We start from the raw sequence: 16,969 nt of genomic DNA on the forward strand, positions 1-16,969 counted from the left end.
AGTTCAGGCAAACATTTTATTCTCTGTACAAAAGCATTATAACTTGGTCAATGATGTCTGTGAAAGGGTAATGAACTGAATCACATCTAGTAATCTAGCAATCAGATTAGTGACTCTTTTTTTGACCTGGAGGTTAATGACTGTCACATTGTCCGTGAAGACTTGCATTACGAAAATTCCATTCCCTGCACAATCCTGCTTGTGATACCAATAAATCCCCATGTTTAAAAAAAGAAAAAAGAAAGAAAGAATTCATTTTTTTGAAAGATGTTGATGACATTGATGTTGGTGGTGTCAGAAACCAACCCACCCTTCACAACTCCAACGGGTCCGTGTTATAGAAAGAGAATATGGCAAGCCCGCTTGTGTACTGCCAAAATTTGAATTCCTCTCTCTCTCTCTCTCTCTCTCACTAAATGAAAAAAACAAATGTTTCTTGGGCAACGTTTCCATTCAAATCTGACGACCCCCCAATAGTCTAATACCCAACCATCCGGACCGGTTTATCCCCTCGTGGTACTTGCTACTCCTTTCTTTCTCTTTCATTCCCTTGTCTTTCTTTCGCTCCTTTGGTTAAGGTCAAACCAGAAATTCCATGGGTACGTGTATGAGTAAGAAGAAAATGTCTTCTTCTGCAGCTAAGTCAGTTTCTACTTCCACACCTCAACTTCAACCCCAAACTGTGACTGTCTTCAATTCCAAAGTGGAATCTGAGCGGCTAGTGAGCCAAAAGGAGAACAAGCAAAAAGATGAACAAAGCCAAGTGAAAAAAGAAGTCTTTATCATCAAGCACAGGAAGAGCAATGATGGTGGTGCTAGTGATAGAGAGAAAATTTCCAAACACGCGTGCTCTGATGGGGTTTCTTCAATTCCTATGACCAATTATGTAGCAGCAGAAGCAAAAGTAGATGAGATTCTCTTAGAGTGTGGAAGACTGAGCCGAAACTCTTCCGGGAAAGTTGTTTCTTCTGGTGAACGTGGTAGAGGAAGGAAACACTCTGGTTCAAAGAGAAGCCAAGATTTTGACCACTGTGAGAATGATACTACCACCATTGCCATTGGCAATAATGATTTATTTTGTGAGGACGATGGTGGGTTGGCCGGAGAGAACCAACCCCGTCTCCGGCAGCACCGGAACCGTCGGAGATCCCCCGTGCCCTCGTCGGAGAGAAGGAGAAGAACCCCGAGCAGAGAAAGAGACCAGCAACAACGATCAAGCAGCAGAGAGAGAAGATGTAGCAGATCTCCAAGCAAAAGATCGTCAGACACTACAACCTGCAACCTCACAAACAACACAACAACTAGGCCTGGAAAAATGTTCTCTGTTCCTGCTACTGTTTCATCCTTGTCTATGGATAAGAGTTACAATGGTGATGGAGCCACGGTGAGGGTCATAGCGAAGAGAAATGTTGGTTCTGCTTCACCTCGTTCTCAGTCTCCTTCAAGAGCAAATGGTAATAAAGTAACATTGCTCAGTGAGAATCAGCAGCAGCAACCATCAATGAGTCGTAATTCTTCAAGGAAAGCAGAGCAATCTCCTCACAGAAGAAACCCACTCAGTGAGATTGATGTTAATTCTCTTGCTTATACACAATCTGTCAACAACAATAGCAGCAGGTTCCAAAGTAGACCCAAAAGGGAAATTGAATCACACGCTAATCAGGTAATGACAACTTGCTTTTACATTTCTCCGCAGGAAATAGTGGCATTTTCTGTTTGGGTGAATGAATTAAGGTCTCTTATTACAGTCCCTTCTTTGACGATGTGACATTTGAATTTCATGTTCGTAATTCTTTTAACTTACTGTTAATGTGAAAATGTGTTGTTGTCAAAAGTCACTTTGGAGAAAACTCCAATAAGATTCTGGTTTATCCAATTAATTTGATGATTTGATAGTCTATTGCCAATGCCTACTGCAGAGAATAAAAGCTGATACGAACAGCAACACTGAAAGCAGAAGAAGCAGCATGAAGACGAAGGAGCAACAAGAGGAAGAAGAGGTCAAAGGACAGTCTTCAATGACTGAGAATGTTAATCTGAAGACAACAATAATACCACCTTCAGGGCTCGATAACTTTAAGCCCCAGGCATCAACGTTAACAAGAAGCAGATCGTCTAGGAGATCACGAGACCTAGACTACCTCCTCCTCAATCCTGAAACCGTAGCGATTCCGGCACAATCTTACACCTCGCTACTACTTGAAGACATCCAAAACTTCCATCAAATGAACAATAATAATATTACACCTTCTGTTACTCTTCCCGCTTGTGTCGCCAAAGTTTGCTCCATTCTTGAAGCTGTGGCTGATCTCAACTCCAGTACAAGATCGAATCTCTCTGCCAATCACTATGCGAAGAGGGTGCCAGATTCTAGTATCAAGGAACACCCTTTTGTAGAATCCGAGGTAAATGTCATTGATGATGTCATGGAGCCTAGTTTACACAAGTACGTGACAGTAAGCAGAGATGGTTCACTCCTTGGTGGGGTAATTGATATGGAGGGCCAAGAATCTTCTGCATGCAACAACTTCACTGTAAGTGGACAAAGGCATGTGGGGTTTTCTTCTTCTTCTTCTTCTTCTTCTTCAGTGAAACCAAATTCTGGGAATCCAACTGATTCTTGGAACCCAAGCAAAAGAAGAGAATTCGACTTTCAGAGGATAAGAAGTGGGAGGTTTAGTGACATTAAAGATGTTCACGCGATACCCATTGTTGTAACAACAGCTGAATCCACGTAAAATATCTGTGATACATGGATTCTCACCAACATCATTCTTCGTACCTGAGTACTTAAGTCTGCCTGACGTTTCCTCTATTCAAAGTTGCTTAATTGCAACTATTTTCATCAAATTCTGGCCATCCTCATCATTTGTTGTCCAATAGTCATTAACTTCAATTTTTAGTCCTTATTTAGGTAGAGCAATGGCCTTCTCAGGGATTTCAATGTACCAAAATGCCTCTTAGATGATCCAACAGATGATTGACCTGAAAGAAAAACAAAAATCCTCATGGTGTTTCCATTGCCTGCTGCTAGATGCATGGTTGATGATGTCAACATATTGGGCTATATTATATGTTTGAATTTGGGCCGAGGCCCTCAGAGTATGTGGAAGACTTTTAACCAGTAATTGGGAATCTGTAAAAGACTTGGTCTGGCCATACTTGTAGAAGACTTTTACCTTGCATGTAACCTTTCATATAGAGTTGACACTATAATACTCGCTTCAATACTATAATATGATACTATTAATATCCAAGTCATAATCACCTCTAATAAAAAAGATTTTCAAATTTGGTTGTCAAATTTTATCCTTTCATGAGGTATGTTAATTATTGGAATGGATTTCTTACTACGCAAGGAGAATTGTTCCTATAGATAAAGATTGTGTTTATTTTAATTTTAAAAAAATTATAAATAAGTCTTCGATAGGAAACTTTAAGTTATATGAATCTGCAAAGCTATTATCTATTGACAAGTCTCAAGAAGGACCTAAATGACATTTCTATCACATGTGAAGTGACTAAAATGCCTTCAGGCCAACTTCAATCCATCATCAAACTTTAATTACTAGTAAATAAGTTTTCTATCCGGAGATTTTACTTATTACTTTTTTGATTGACCTTTGCTTATCATAATTTTCGTCTAATCTAATGTGATTTTATTCTCAATAATTGTTTAAGAAAAGAAATAGATACAAACGTTGTCTTTTTCATCGTTAATTATTACTTTAATGTTGATAAAAACATCTAAAATTTGGGGTTTCTCTTGTACGGATTATGAAAGCTTGAAAATACATGGCATACAGTTTTCTCCTGTCTTTGTAATTGTAACCAGGGTATGTATTTGAATTTTAAATTTCTTGTATTTATTGTGATTTTAACCTTTTTCTGGTGCAGCCAGGTTTGGTTGACTCTTAAAACAGGGGAACCATACATTGATTCTCAGAAGCATTCAAGTTTAAACAAACAACAACTACCACAGGAAACCTCATATGACGTTTTTGTTTGATGGATCCAACTTATTCCACTTGTGACCTCATCAATGGCCACTTGAACATCAAACATCTAACTTCCTCCCCCACAACAGAACCAAACCAGAAAGTTTCTCTATTATACACACACACGAAGATGATAGATGCCCTGAGGTCAGTGATGTTGTCAGCCAAAAAGTCAAGATTTGAGACCTTAGACAAGACGCGTACGCTGTTTGTTGTGTGCAGATTGTGTTTTATATTGTTTATGACCTGGTCTTCTCAACATATATATATATATATATATATATTACGCAAGAAAGGAAAGTTCTATAGCCTTTTCTAAGACGCCTTTAAAGCAGAAAGTGGCAACTTCTTATTTGGGGATTCATCTTCCCATCATTAAAAAGCAAAAAAGAAAAAAGAAAGACTGACATGTATCTATATATTTGCTTGAGGTTTATATATAGCCATAGGCATGGTCAAGTAGCTTCCATCTCTAAAATCGGAGTAAATCAAACACGCTCATTTCTCTGACAAATTAATTATGATTAATGTGGAAAGTACTTTCATATCTTCTTTACTTTTTAATGCTATTTTTTAGGTAAACATGCTTTGAAAGCTTTGACAAGTGTGTTCAGACTATTTTACCTATGGGTACAAGACACCATGATATCCACAGAAGTGCATGCGTCAAAGTTTTCTTTTCTCTACTAGTTTATAATATTCTGGAGTGTTTGAACTTTGAATACAGTAATTAAAAAGGTCTAGAAACCAAAATAAAGTGAAGCTCTTTAGGTCAGATGCAGCAATACTAGATATTTTGAAAAGCAAGAAAAAATCGTTTATTGGCCAAAATTATACAAAGTTTGAAATTCCTAAAGCAAACGGCAGCCATTTCTGGACGCCATTTATTGCTGAATTTCTGGTACACGTGACTGAGAAGTCTTTAGCTCAGATGGAAAACCAAGCCTAGATATTTTCCTTCAGGGTTCAGGCCATGCACAGTCAATAAGAGCAAGCGCCTTATGAATATTCTTATATTCAAACCCTTCTTGCAAACCTAAACCTGTATCATCAATCAACATCTACCATATCCATATATATATACACAAGTATAGAAGAAATAACAGAAGAAATAGAAACCTTCAGTTTCTGAGATTTCCTGAACCAACATGGCTGATCATCAACAGAGAATTCACCCAGTCCAAGATGTAGAGGCATCACCACACACACCCTCCGCACCACTTTTCCCAAGAGACACGTCAAAGTCCGATACCGCGTGCCGGTGAAGGAACGAGCCGTGCAGGTGGTGGAGCATCCCCAACCACCTCCGAAGAAGAGAAGATCAAGAAGCTGCTGCTGCAAGTTTCTGTGCTGGACCATAAGCCTTCTGCTGATACTAATAGTAGCAATAGGCATAACCATAGGAATTCTGTTCCTTGTTTTCAGGCCGAAGCTTCCCAAATACTCAATAGACGGACTTAGAGTAACCCAGTTCAGTCTTTCAGAAGACAACAATCTGGCTGCAACTTTCAACGTGACAGTCACAGCTAGAAACCCAAACAAGAAGATTGGAATACACTATGAAGGAGGCAGCCATGTGAGTGCTTGGTACATGGACACAAAATTATGTGAAGGGTCTTTGCCTAAGTTCTATCAGGGTCATAAGAACACTACAGTGCTTCATTTGCCTCTTTCTGGGCAAATACAGAATGCAACTGGGTTGCAAACTGTGATTCAGGAGCAGCTGCAGCAGACAGGGAATATTCCTCTGAATCTTAAGGCAAAGCAACCCGTGAGGGTGAAGCTTGGGAAATTGAAACTGTTCAAAGTAAAGTTCAGGGTCAGGTGCAGGCTTGTGGTGGATAGCTTGGAAAGTAATAATGAGATTAAGATTGTTAGTAGCAGCTGTAAGTTCAGGCTTAGGCTGTGAATTCATTCTTAACAGAATAAGGCCTTTTCTGGTTATACTAGTATCATCATCATTATTTTTTTCCTATTGGATTTGTACATGTTTCAATAAGAGATGGAGGATTAGATTGGGTTTTTCCTCTCCATCCATACTTGAGATGCCACTCCCGTTCTTAGATTACAATTTCCAGAGACCTCTCTTTTACATTATATATAGTATAAGATTATTAAAAGAATTATACCTATTTAACTATTTTTTAAGTATTTTTATGGTTAATTGTTTATTTAAAATCTAGAAACTGCAGGAATTTTAGAGATGAAGAAATAATTTTCTAATCAATTTATATATTTATAACATTCTTATTCAAAAAACAATACATTTATTACATTGTAACAACAATAACAAATTCTATCCCACTAAATGAGGTTCACTATGACTAAGAAAAATTATTTGCAAAAATATATTGCAAATTGTTTAAATTTCTATGCATTCAAATAAATTTGTAGAAAGGTAGGGGAAAAGTGGGTGGCATAATTTTAAGACGTCCATCCACGTTTCAGTCGTGTTATATCGTGTCACTTGCATTCTAAATATGTAGAATGTGGTCAAATTTCAATTGGTAAAAACTGATTATAAAAAAAATAGTTAACAAAACATGATCATACTTAAATAATATTTTTTGAAGTTAATTTTGATCGCTGAAGATGTTTAAATAATTTTGAAAAAATAGTTTAAATTTATTTATTTTTTAAATCCTTGGCATTTTCTTTCGTTCGACCATCCCCCATAGTTAGCCTTACAAAGACGTTCATAAGAACAAATCATTATTTTCTTCTCAGACATAAAAGAAATGAACATTTCATTTAACATGCTTCATTGTTCTTTGTATCCATTCATCTTAGCTGCTCAAGAACTCAAGAGTCGAGACTCAAGGAGATGATAAGTCAGCTTTCTCGAGCTCATAATATTGATTGATGAGCACCCAAACTGACTCATAGTATTTTACAGCTAATGATATTGAAGGGTCTTTTTTAAGGGCTTCTTTCGACAAACAAGATCTGTCCATAAAATCAAAACTATCCAATATTCAAGAAATGAAACAAGCTAGCAATCATCAATCATATCTTTAATTTAGGTCCAGTAGAAACACAAAAGCCACGGAAGGGTGTGAAACAAAACCAACTCAACCAAAACTTTTATCCATGTGCCTCTTGTCATTCCTCAACGGTTAGCCTTGGCAACTCTCTCAATCTCGTCCTTCTTCTTAATGGCATAGCTTAAAAAACCAAGAAAAAGAATCAGCAAAAGAAGAACAGACGGTGACATACAAAGTGAAACAAGAAAGCAACCATCTTTAAGAGATTAGAGAAGTGCCACAGAAACATAATAATTGATTTCCATCAGAGTTAAAAATATAGCTGAAGACTTTTGAATACCTGTTTGATGATCCCTTTGCAGCATTGATAAGTTCATCAGCCAAGCATTCTGCAATTGTCTTGATGTTCCTAAACGCAGCCTCACGAGCACCTGTAGTGAGGAGATAGATAGCCTGATTCACACGACGCAGGGGAGAAATATCCACTGCCTGACGTCGGACAACACCAGCAGACCCAATTCGTGTGGCGTCTTCCCTTGGTCCACTGGTGAAAAAGAGGAGGTAGCATGGAATTAGATACAAGACAAACAATTAATAGGGGACGGCCACTTGTATATCTGTTTCTTATTTTTATACCTGTTGATCACAGCATCGACAATAACTTGGATTGGATTTTGATCAGTGAGCAAGTGGATAATTTCCATGGCATGCTTTACGATCCTCACTGCCATGAGTTTTTTCCCATTGTTACGTCCATGCATCATAAGAGAGTTGGTGAGCCTCTCCACAATAGGGCATTGTGCTTTCCTGAAACGCTTGACCGAATATCTCCCTGCGGTGTGAGGCACATAGGTCGCGTGCTTGGCAGGAGCCACACCAATGTAATCTGCCAGGGATATGTCATTCACCTACAGTCATATTGCCTATATAATTAGTAACCCTTGGAAGCATTAATTACTAATACAGAACAACATATATTGTTATCGCAAGGACAAAACCACACGCCTTCACTCTTAACAAGAAGTAAATTGTTATAATTTAAGTCATTCAAGAAAGAACAAAATCTTGGAAGCCATCGCATGTAAAGCAAATCGAAAAAGCCATCATTATGTAATGTGAGGATGCAAGCAAACCAAGAATAGCAGAAGTGGGCCACAGGACAACAGAGTGTATGGATCATTTAGCAAAGCCGAGTTTGTGACCATCGAGAAGTAATTATCTCTAGGCCGCAATCACAAGCAAATAGAACTATAGAAGCATGTCAATAATAGGAAATCAAAATAAGGGGTTCCCCATACTTCAGTCTTTTTTATGCGTATAAATGATGTCAAAGGGATAAAAACCGCGAAAGTTTCAGGGCAAGAAATGTAGATGCTGACGAACATGTTAGATTAAATATTTGGATTAATTCTCGACACATTATCTGAGTTGTTATGAGAAAATCAGAAAAGTATCTCCCTTTGTAATAGATTGACGAAATCTGGCATCAACGCAAGAAATGTCAATAATAATACAAAAACTTTAAAATCAATTTGCATCACATTTTGCTTAAATTTTAGATTGAGCATGTAAGGGAAAATGGGATTGAGAGGAACAAAAGGAAAACCTGAACATCGTCGAAGGTCCAACGGTTGAAGAGCTTGACATCGTTGGCTGGTTCAATGAGGTCATGGCTATGAGGTTGAGCTGCTTCGGTCGCCATAGCAACTTACCTTCTTCCCCAGCAACAGAGAGGCGGGCCGAGCTAGTTGCCGCAGTGGAGGTGCCAACTGACAAAAACCTCGCCAAGAGATTGTCAATATACAAAACCCTAAATTCCCGTATCGCCACCTTCTTTTGGGCCATGATCAAGCCCATATTCTACCCATTTAAACTCTTTCGGTCTGGGGATGATTTTTTGGGCCTACAGTCCAAGTCAGAAATTTATTTTATTTGGGACCGGACGGAGGGTTTGATATCTGAGGTGGCAGAAATTTCCGCCTTAAAAAATCAAGCGAGTTTTGACTTTTGAAAGAGAGTTTAGCGATGCTTTCAGGGAAAAAAAATTTACATACCAAACAGTAATTCATATATATGTGTGTGTGTGTGTGTGTGTCACATTTTTTTACATACCATGGAGACAATAACTTTTATCAAGCAGCACTTCATTTTCTTTTTGACCATGTGTTATATATTGCAGTTATAATTATTTAAACTATATTATTATTACTTAAATTTTATTTTCTAAATTGGCCAACTCGTGCGATGCATGAGATTATGGCTAGTTTTTCTTTAAATCTATGCTATAGATATATTTAAATTTTATCAATTTTATCAAACTTGTTGGTCAAGAATTTTTTTTTTTTATCATACTCCTTTTTTTAGTTGGCTATGAACCACGCGCTGACCAAAAAAAAAAATGATTTGCCTTGGCTCCATGTTTTGTTCCTTTTTTTTTTTGTTTAATTCAATTTTATGTGATCTATAACATGATCAAATCAATGAATAACTTGTGTAGTTTTAAATTTTTACTATTTATCTTCACATATTATCATCATTAGTAAATCACACGTAAAACTAACTAAAAAAATTCGTGCATGCACTTCAGCTTGAATTGTCGAAGAGAGAGGCCCCCTATACACTCTCATGAGAAAGGTGAAGTTGAATTGTTAATTTAGTCAAAACTAAATTCTTAGGAGATGTAAGAAATTAATATAAAAATGGAAAAATATCAATAAATCAATAAAAACCATAGAATTTACAGTATCGAGCCATCAACGTCTTTCCTCATAGGCTCATACGATTTAGTTATCATGTTAGAATTAAAATGCCATTTCCCACAAAAAAATGTCATTGTCACCAAAATAAATAAATAAAATGCCATCAACATGTAAGGATCACTAAGGAACATATATTGCATCGCATCATTTTACAGACGGAAACATCCACATAACCTGCAACAGTAGCGAATGACAGCACCGATTAAGCTGAACAACATCCACCGAGCACCCAGCGCCCACTGCTAGCTCGAACGATCATTCGATATCAGAAGCCCCAATGTCTTTCCGTTTCATCTAAACCTGACGACGACTCTATAACAAGCCTTTCCACCGGAACTTTCGCCACATCACGGCGGACTCCGATATCAGAAGCTAATCTGCTTACACAGTACATGCCACAACCAACCAAAGCCAAGCCACCAAAGCCAGCGGTCAAGAACCGAAGCGGCGAAGAAACCACCGCACTAGCCGCAGCCACATACGATGCCGCTTGTCCGCTGCGGCCAACTCCGATGCTCGCGAACACAAGCAGTCCTGTCTTGCAGTAAATGGCGAAGTCCTCACAATTATTATTGAATATATTATAATTTCCAAAGCCATTCTCGAGGAGGAACAAGGCACGGTGAAGCACCTCCTCTGGAGGATCAGCTTGGGCCAGAGTGCAGGTGCCTCCTCGGGCTTTGGAGAGAAAAAACACGGGGAAACGCCGTACTCGAAGAGGTATAGATCTCCGCCGGAGAGAAAACAATTCAGGCAGGATGAGATGACGCCATGAGATCTGCTTTGTCCCCCGCATCTCGGACATGCAGTGTGAACACTGGAATTGGGGGGCATTGAAGTTTGGAGGACACGGTCGAGAACAGTTCCGGTGCCGATTTCTTCACCGGCTCCTCTAGTGAAGTGGATCACCATTCCGTCACCGATGTAGATTCCTGGTTTCTTGGAGGAAAAGCAAGCATTGTGTGGCATTTTCAGTGCCTCATATGATGAACAGGGCAAAATTTTACAAGGCATAAATGTCACAGGATACTCAATAATCAGGATGGAATTCATTTCATAGGATTATTTTCTCGTTGTTAAGTTCTATAAAAATTAAGGATTGAACTGGTATATAGTATAGAAGAAGGAAAAGAATTGAAGGAAAGGGGATGACCGTGATGTGCGTAGATGTAAGCCTGTCTCCAGGAGTAAATGTGATCGCCGGGATGAAGTTTTTGCCAGTGGATCTTGTTCGAGAGCACTCCCATTTCTGGTTCAGCGACTATGAATGGTCTGCGTCTCAGCGATTTTTCTCTGAAGAATAGAAATGGTTCAAAAATCCAGAGTAAGCTAATGATGAAGCTCAATTACTTGGAGGGGAATCTTGGAACCCGAACGGGGACACGAAACGCAATCTCTGACTTCGCCTCCACGAATGTGCCACAAGCGCAACAAACAAAGGATCCGGTTTGTGTACTCACTGGTTATCATCAAACGCACCGTCTCATGAAAGCAAGAGAAGAATAACAGCCGTTCAGTTACTAGGTAATTGTGAAACAGTACATCGTTCTTAATCCTAGGCACCATTCTCATAACTCATTCATAAAACCTTGAATTCAGCAACCAAACCGGAACTAACTCTCAGTCGCAAGGAAGGGTGAGATTATTTCACGGCCGATGGCTCAGATCAATAAACAAAACAACGTGGTTTTGGTGCTGAGAACCATACTGACCTATGTTAACTTTGGAGGTTTCTAGGCCTCGTTTGGTTAGCTAAAAGTATTTTAATAAAATTGATACTAGATGAAAATGAAATTGAAATTAAAAATAAAATAAATAAATAAATTGAGTTTTAAAGTGTGTTTGGTAGGTCAGAAAAAATAAATGGAATATTGTTGTAGACATATTAATTAAATTGATCTTAAGATATAAAAAGACAACACTATCCCTAAACACTTTCACCCAGTTTAATCCTTTTCCTCCTTGTTCACCAGTGACGTTGTCGCATCCCAGAATCAATTAAGAAATTGTGAAAAATCATGCAAACTCATTCAATCTTTATGATGATCCACTTTTTAAAACTCTGAATCAACTAGAAGATGCATTCCATCGCCATCTTCGTCGGGGTATTGCATCCTGAATTACCTTTCCCACGATCCCAGTTTCTTCACTATAAACCAAAACCAAGAACTTCAACTTTACAAAGAAGGGAGTCTATGAAGTTAGACGACGTCTTTTCAGATATAGAGCTAACAGAGGAGGCATCGTCTAGTGGGTCAGAGAAGGAATCAGAAGTTTCTTCTGATGAAATACTCAGTGAAGATTAGAATCATGCTTATAAAGCAAGAACACTCATGCCGGAGGACGAGATTGCGAAACAAAAGGAGTAGCTATACAAAATTAGAAGCTTCGATGACCAAAGGTCAGATCTGGCGTTCGCCGAAGGATATGAAGGGGTGGGAGCTCCGGATGCCGAGGACTTGATGAAGAATGCTCAGTGCAGTGCAATAAATAAGGTTGAGCTTACAGTTACAAAAATAGCATGTTTCCAATAAATAAACTTGAGTGAACAGTTACAAAATCCAAATGTTTAATGACATTACGTGTGAATGTAATAAATGAGAATAAACCAGTTTTTTAATATTTTTTGCGCCTTAGTAGAGCGATGAAGGGTTTTCTTTTTTGTTTTCTTTTAAAATTTCTGAATTTGTTCTGTTTTCTCGTTCTTATCATGCCGACAGAATGCTTCCTTTTTTATTAATCAAACTGCCACATTATAATTTAGTTATCCATAGTAAGGTCAACAATATCAGTTATTGTTATGAAATGTAAAAATTAAATTAATAAAAATTAAATTTGAGAGACTAAATTAATAATTAAAACACACTATAGTAGATTAAATTCCTTTTAACAACTATGGTGACCACTCTATTTTGATTTTCCAATTCAAAATCCAAGCGTGACATCAATCTTATTCTTACTTAGAATCTATCTTGTTCTTACTTAGGCCAACCCCAACCAAAACATGCAGTTAGAATCCATTGTCCAAATTAATCCGAACATCCTCTGTAGCTGATTAAAATCTTTAGCTGAATGTCTTTATATACTGAACCACAGAATAAAATTTATTTTTTTCAGAACGGTTCATAAACAATAAATGATAAATACGTAATTCCCGGAAACGAACAAAAGAAGGTGCTTGTCCCATCAAATGTCACTCGATTTACTTGGCTCCTAGCTCTGACAGACATTGTATGCAACGAACGAACACCAACCGCCCCCCACCCCTTTTTCTTTTTTCTTTTCTTGGGGAAGCATGCTTTTTTCCCAGAGAAGTGGATGCAGCATCCAGATTGCAAACATGAATTTCAGACAACAGACAGCCTTCAAAATGGAACTCACCAGTAACTCAACTATTACGTGAACAATCAAGAGCAATCAGGCGTTTCATTTCACAAGATGAATTTGTCAAGGATTTGATGTGATCGTACAGCGATTGCAACAACACTTGCACCTAATTTGGACTAGCCCAAGCAAATATGCTTAGCCCCAATGCCGATGGAATGCAAAGGGAATTGTACCAAAACCTGAACCTCACTTAGCATTCAATAAAGTTGCCTCAACTTCTCATAGTATTCCCATATACGCTGTGATCTTAGTCTGTAATATCAAAACAAAGCTTAGCCTCATCCCAAGGCCCGTTGATCTCGAACTTGTATTCCTGAAGCCTTGTAAGCCAGTAAGGGCAGACCACATTGACAAATACTAACAGACTAAGCAGCAGCACAAAAAGTAACCGATCCAGCATGTACACAAAACTCAAGGTCAAACCAATCAACATTATGGAAACACACAAGTGTAAGCGGAAGGAATACTTTTTAATACAGTAAGTAACCAGGGGAGCAAAAAGGAAAACTAGCAATGAGAAGAGCATGATAGCAAATACATGTAGCCTTGATGGGAGACGGGACGCAATAAAAACGAGGCTACCACAGAAGCATTTACAGAGATACAACTGGATAAGGCCGGATTCTTTGTAGCAACAGGGGTTTTTACTGTGGATCCTGAATAATCATGGAGAAATAAATGAAGCAGTAGCAGTGACACGGTTATTGCCCAAATAGAATCCGAACTAATGGATCTTGTTAGAGTCTGGTATATAGGAGCCAAAACATATAATCCAGCTATAAAAAAGGAAATATTGAGAAAGTAATGGAGGAGAAGATTGAAGGAAAGCATATCTTGAGTCAATATGAGAATGAGAAATCCTGAAACGAGAAGACTTGCATCAAGAAACAGCAGAGAATTTTCATCCAGAGTTGAAGTTAGTGTGTAAGTCCAGACCAAGACAACAAGAGCAACAATGCACAGATATTCAGAAATGGAAACTGAGTCTAGCATCACCTTTATCATGTCCCTCTTTACAACACTGGCATTTGTGACCATACCTTCAAGAAATGATTCATCGGTATAGTTGTCACCATACCCAGGTTGCATACCACCATACGCCACTTTTCTCCATCTGGGACGAGGTGGAGAAGAGCTGGCAGAACTTCTAAGATCCATGCCAATCATTCATGCTATTTCAGATGACTCCTGATGATTGCATATACATATAGCAAGATCTAATTGTTCTTCATGACCCCTCCTAAAAAAAAAACAACTGATTCACATATGCGCTTCATTTGGTTCAAACAATCAGTGACTAGTGGATCTTATACATCAGTCTCAATCTCTTTTGCTTTCCAAGCATCATATCTCAAGATGGCATGGCATCTACAAACACCAAAGAATAAAAATTATTAAAAAAAATTGATGTTGAGGGAGCCTGATCAAGAATGAATCATCAGGGGGGGGGGGTCTAATGGCAACAGAAAAATCCAAAGTCATCAACAACACCGAGAAGACTTATCCCATTGAGGTCAACTACATGAATCACATGATGTGCTCTATCAATGTCCAACTCTTTGCACATATTATGGCAACAAAAGATAACTCAAACTATCAAGCATATAGTTGAAGCCAAAAAAGGTGATTCTATACTAGGAAATGCGGGAATTTTAGGCTACTGTTCTATATCCATTGAAGCAACGAAAACCAGTACAAATATGAGGGGCGGCACAGTCATAGATAGACCTATATTACACTCAGCGGAGGCATCTGCTCCCACCGAACTATTTGAAATATGCATAGACGATACCATACCCTTTTTGTTCCAGATACTTTGAAGAAGATGCCTTAGTAAGCCAATCGATTCAGACAACTCCTCAAAGCCACTGAAGAAGAATGACAAACGACAACACTCTTGCAGTTTATGACCTTCCAATTACACCTTGCAACTTATGATCATGAAAAGTGTTTCCTAGAGTGAGTAAGGTTCGTAATTGATCGTTTCTGTCAATAGCTTCTAAGTTCCAAGACCAATGAGCAGCAGGAAAGGATTTAAGCTCAAGACCAATATATTGACGAAATCTGGCATCAACGCGAGAAATGTCAATAATATTACAAAAACTTTAAAATCAATTTGCATCACATTTTGCTTAAATTTTAGATTGAACATGTAAGGGGAAATGGGATTGAGAGGAACAAAAGGAAAACCTGAACATCGTCGAAGGTCCAACGATTGAAGAGCTTGACATCGTTGGCTGGTTCAACGAGGTCATGGCTATGAGGTTGAGCTACTTCGGTCGCCATAGCAACTTCCCCTCTTCCCCAGCAACAGAGGGGCGGGCCGAGCTAGTTGCCGCAGTGCAGGTGCCAACAGACAAGAACCTCGCGAGAGATTGTCAATGTACAAAACCCTAAATTCCTATATCACCACCTTCTTTTGGGCCATGATCAAGCCCATATTCTACCAAATTAAACTCATTTCGGTCTGGGGATGATTTTTTGGGCCTACAGTCCAAGTCAGAAATGTATTCTATTTGGGACCGGACGGAGTATTTGATATCTGAGGTGGCAGAAATTTCCGCCTTAAAAAATGAATGAAAATTCGAGTTTTGACTTTTGAAAGCATTTTCCTTTATCTCTATGCCACGGGAATGTCTAAATTTTACCAACTTGTTGGTCGAGAAATTATTTTTTACCAAACTCCTTTTTCTAGTTGGCTATGAATCCCGCGCTAATTTATAAAAAAAAAAATTGATTTGTCTTGCTCCATGTTTTGTTCCTTTTTTTTATATGTTTGTCTTATTTTGTGTTTAATTTAATTTTATGCGATCTATAACATGATCAAAGCAATTAATAACTTGTGTAATTTTTAATTTTTACTATTTATCTTTGCATATTATAATTAGTAAATCACGAGTAAAGCTAATGAAAAAATTCGTGTATGCACTTCAGCTTGAACTGTCGAAAAGAGATCCCCCTTATATGCTCTCATGAGAAAAGTAAAGTTGAATTGTTAGTTTAGTCAAAACTAAGTTCTCAGGAAAATATACTAATGTAAAAAATTACTACAAAAATGGAAAAATATCAATAAATCAATAAAAAATATAGAATTTACAGTATCGAGCCATTAACTTCTTCCCTCATAGGCTCATAAGATTTGGTTATTATGTTAAAATTAAAATATCATTTCCCAATTCCCACAAAAATGTCATTATCACCAAAATAAACAAATAAACGATGGTTGAATGACAACTCGCGCGCGCTCAACTGTAGCTCCACATACAAACTGTCATTTTTAAACCTTCTTGCTAAGAACGACATGGTGAACGATGCGATTCCACACCCTTCTCCTTCAATAGACAGTATAAGTAGCTAGTGTAGATTCATTTCGAGCATTTTGTATGGTTTCACAAGAAGGTCATTGATTGGGCCGCACACCAATTCGGATTCACTATTCCAGTGGGGGTAAGTATTGAACTCCTCTAACAGTAAGCTCCACGTTCTTCATCTAAACTCTGAAATAGAAATAGATTAATATGGGTTCATAGCGTATGGCATATGTATCAAAAAAATGGGTTGTTTAACGTGGATGATTGTCAACATTTTTTTTATGCATGTAATCTAATCAACAATGTTAAAATTGCACACTAAATAGCTCAGTGAAAGTGCTGCACATTTATGATATTAAAGTTGTGTTGTAAAAAACAATTATAATTTGTGTTATCAAAAGGTTAGTGTCGTGTTGTAGACGTATAACAAGTGAAGTTAGATGATTGATAAGCTGTATAAGAGAATTTACAAGTAACTTTAGTTGATCCGTAACAAATTTAATGATGTTAATTTTTGTAGGGCAAGAAAA

At 37.9% G+C, this 16,969-nt stretch overlaps 4 protein-coding genes and 1 pseudogene across 4 annotated transcripts; 2 read left to right on the forward strand and 3 right to left on the reverse strand.

Annotated features, from left to right (window-relative positions):
• Positions 1-448: 448 nt before the first annotated feature.
• On the forward strand, positions 449-3,257 carry LOC129318753 (uncharacterized protein At1g65710-like). The gene is made up of 2 exons (XM_054963688.1): positions 449-1,663; positions 1,920-3,257. Exons 1-2 carry the CDS (start codon positions 596-598, stop codon positions 2,736-2,738), a joined length of 1,887 nt encoding a protein of 628 aa, XP_054819663.1. The 5' UTR covers positions 449-595; the 3' UTR covers positions 2,739-3,257.
• Positions 3,258-4,901: 1,644 nt separating this feature from the next.
• LOC129317871 (NDR1/HIN1-like protein 6) lies at positions 4,902-6,124 on the forward strand. Its single transcript, XM_054962275.1, is given in 2 exon segments — positions 4,902-5,246; positions 5,249-6,124. Coding segments are annotated over 2 exon segments (759 nt in total). The 5' UTR covers positions 4,902-5,146; the 3' UTR covers positions 5,908-6,124.
• A 774-nt stretch (positions 6,125-6,898) lies between these two features.
• On the reverse strand, positions 6,899-8,761 carry LOC129317872 (40S ribosomal protein S5-like). Its single transcript, XM_054962276.1, has 4 exons — positions 8,589-8,761; positions 7,619-7,890; positions 7,323-7,526; positions 6,899-7,162 (listed from the first exon to the last, which is right to left on the reverse strand). Exons 1-4 carry the CDS (start codon positions 8,682-8,684, stop codon positions 7,108-7,110), a joined length of 627 nt encoding a protein of 208 aa, XP_054818251.1. The 5' UTR covers positions 8,685-8,761; the 3' UTR covers positions 6,899-7,107.
• Positions 8,762-9,850: 1,089 nt separating this feature from the next.
• Positions 9,851-14,277, reverse strand: LOC129317870 (protein LEAD-SENSITIVE 1-like; annotated as a pseudogene).
• Positions 12,771-14,295, reverse strand: LOC129317869 (phosphatidylinositol N-acetylglucosaminyltransferase subunit C). Its single transcript, XM_054962273.1, is given in 2 exon segments — positions 12,771-13,704; positions 13,707-14,295. Coding segments are annotated over 2 exon segments (918 nt in total). The 3' UTR covers positions 12,771-13,375.
• Positions 14,296-16,969: the final 2,674 nt, after the last annotated feature.

This window comes from Prosopis cineraria, unplaced genomic scaffold (genome assembly GCF_029017545.1).
Source record: "Prosopis cineraria cultivar Desert tree isolate PC_DT_omini unplaced genomic scaffold, ASM2901754v1 PC8, whole genome shotgun sequence".
Lineage (NCBI taxonomy): Eukaryota > Viridiplantae > Streptophyta > Magnoliopsida > Fabales > Fabaceae > Prosopis > Prosopis cineraria.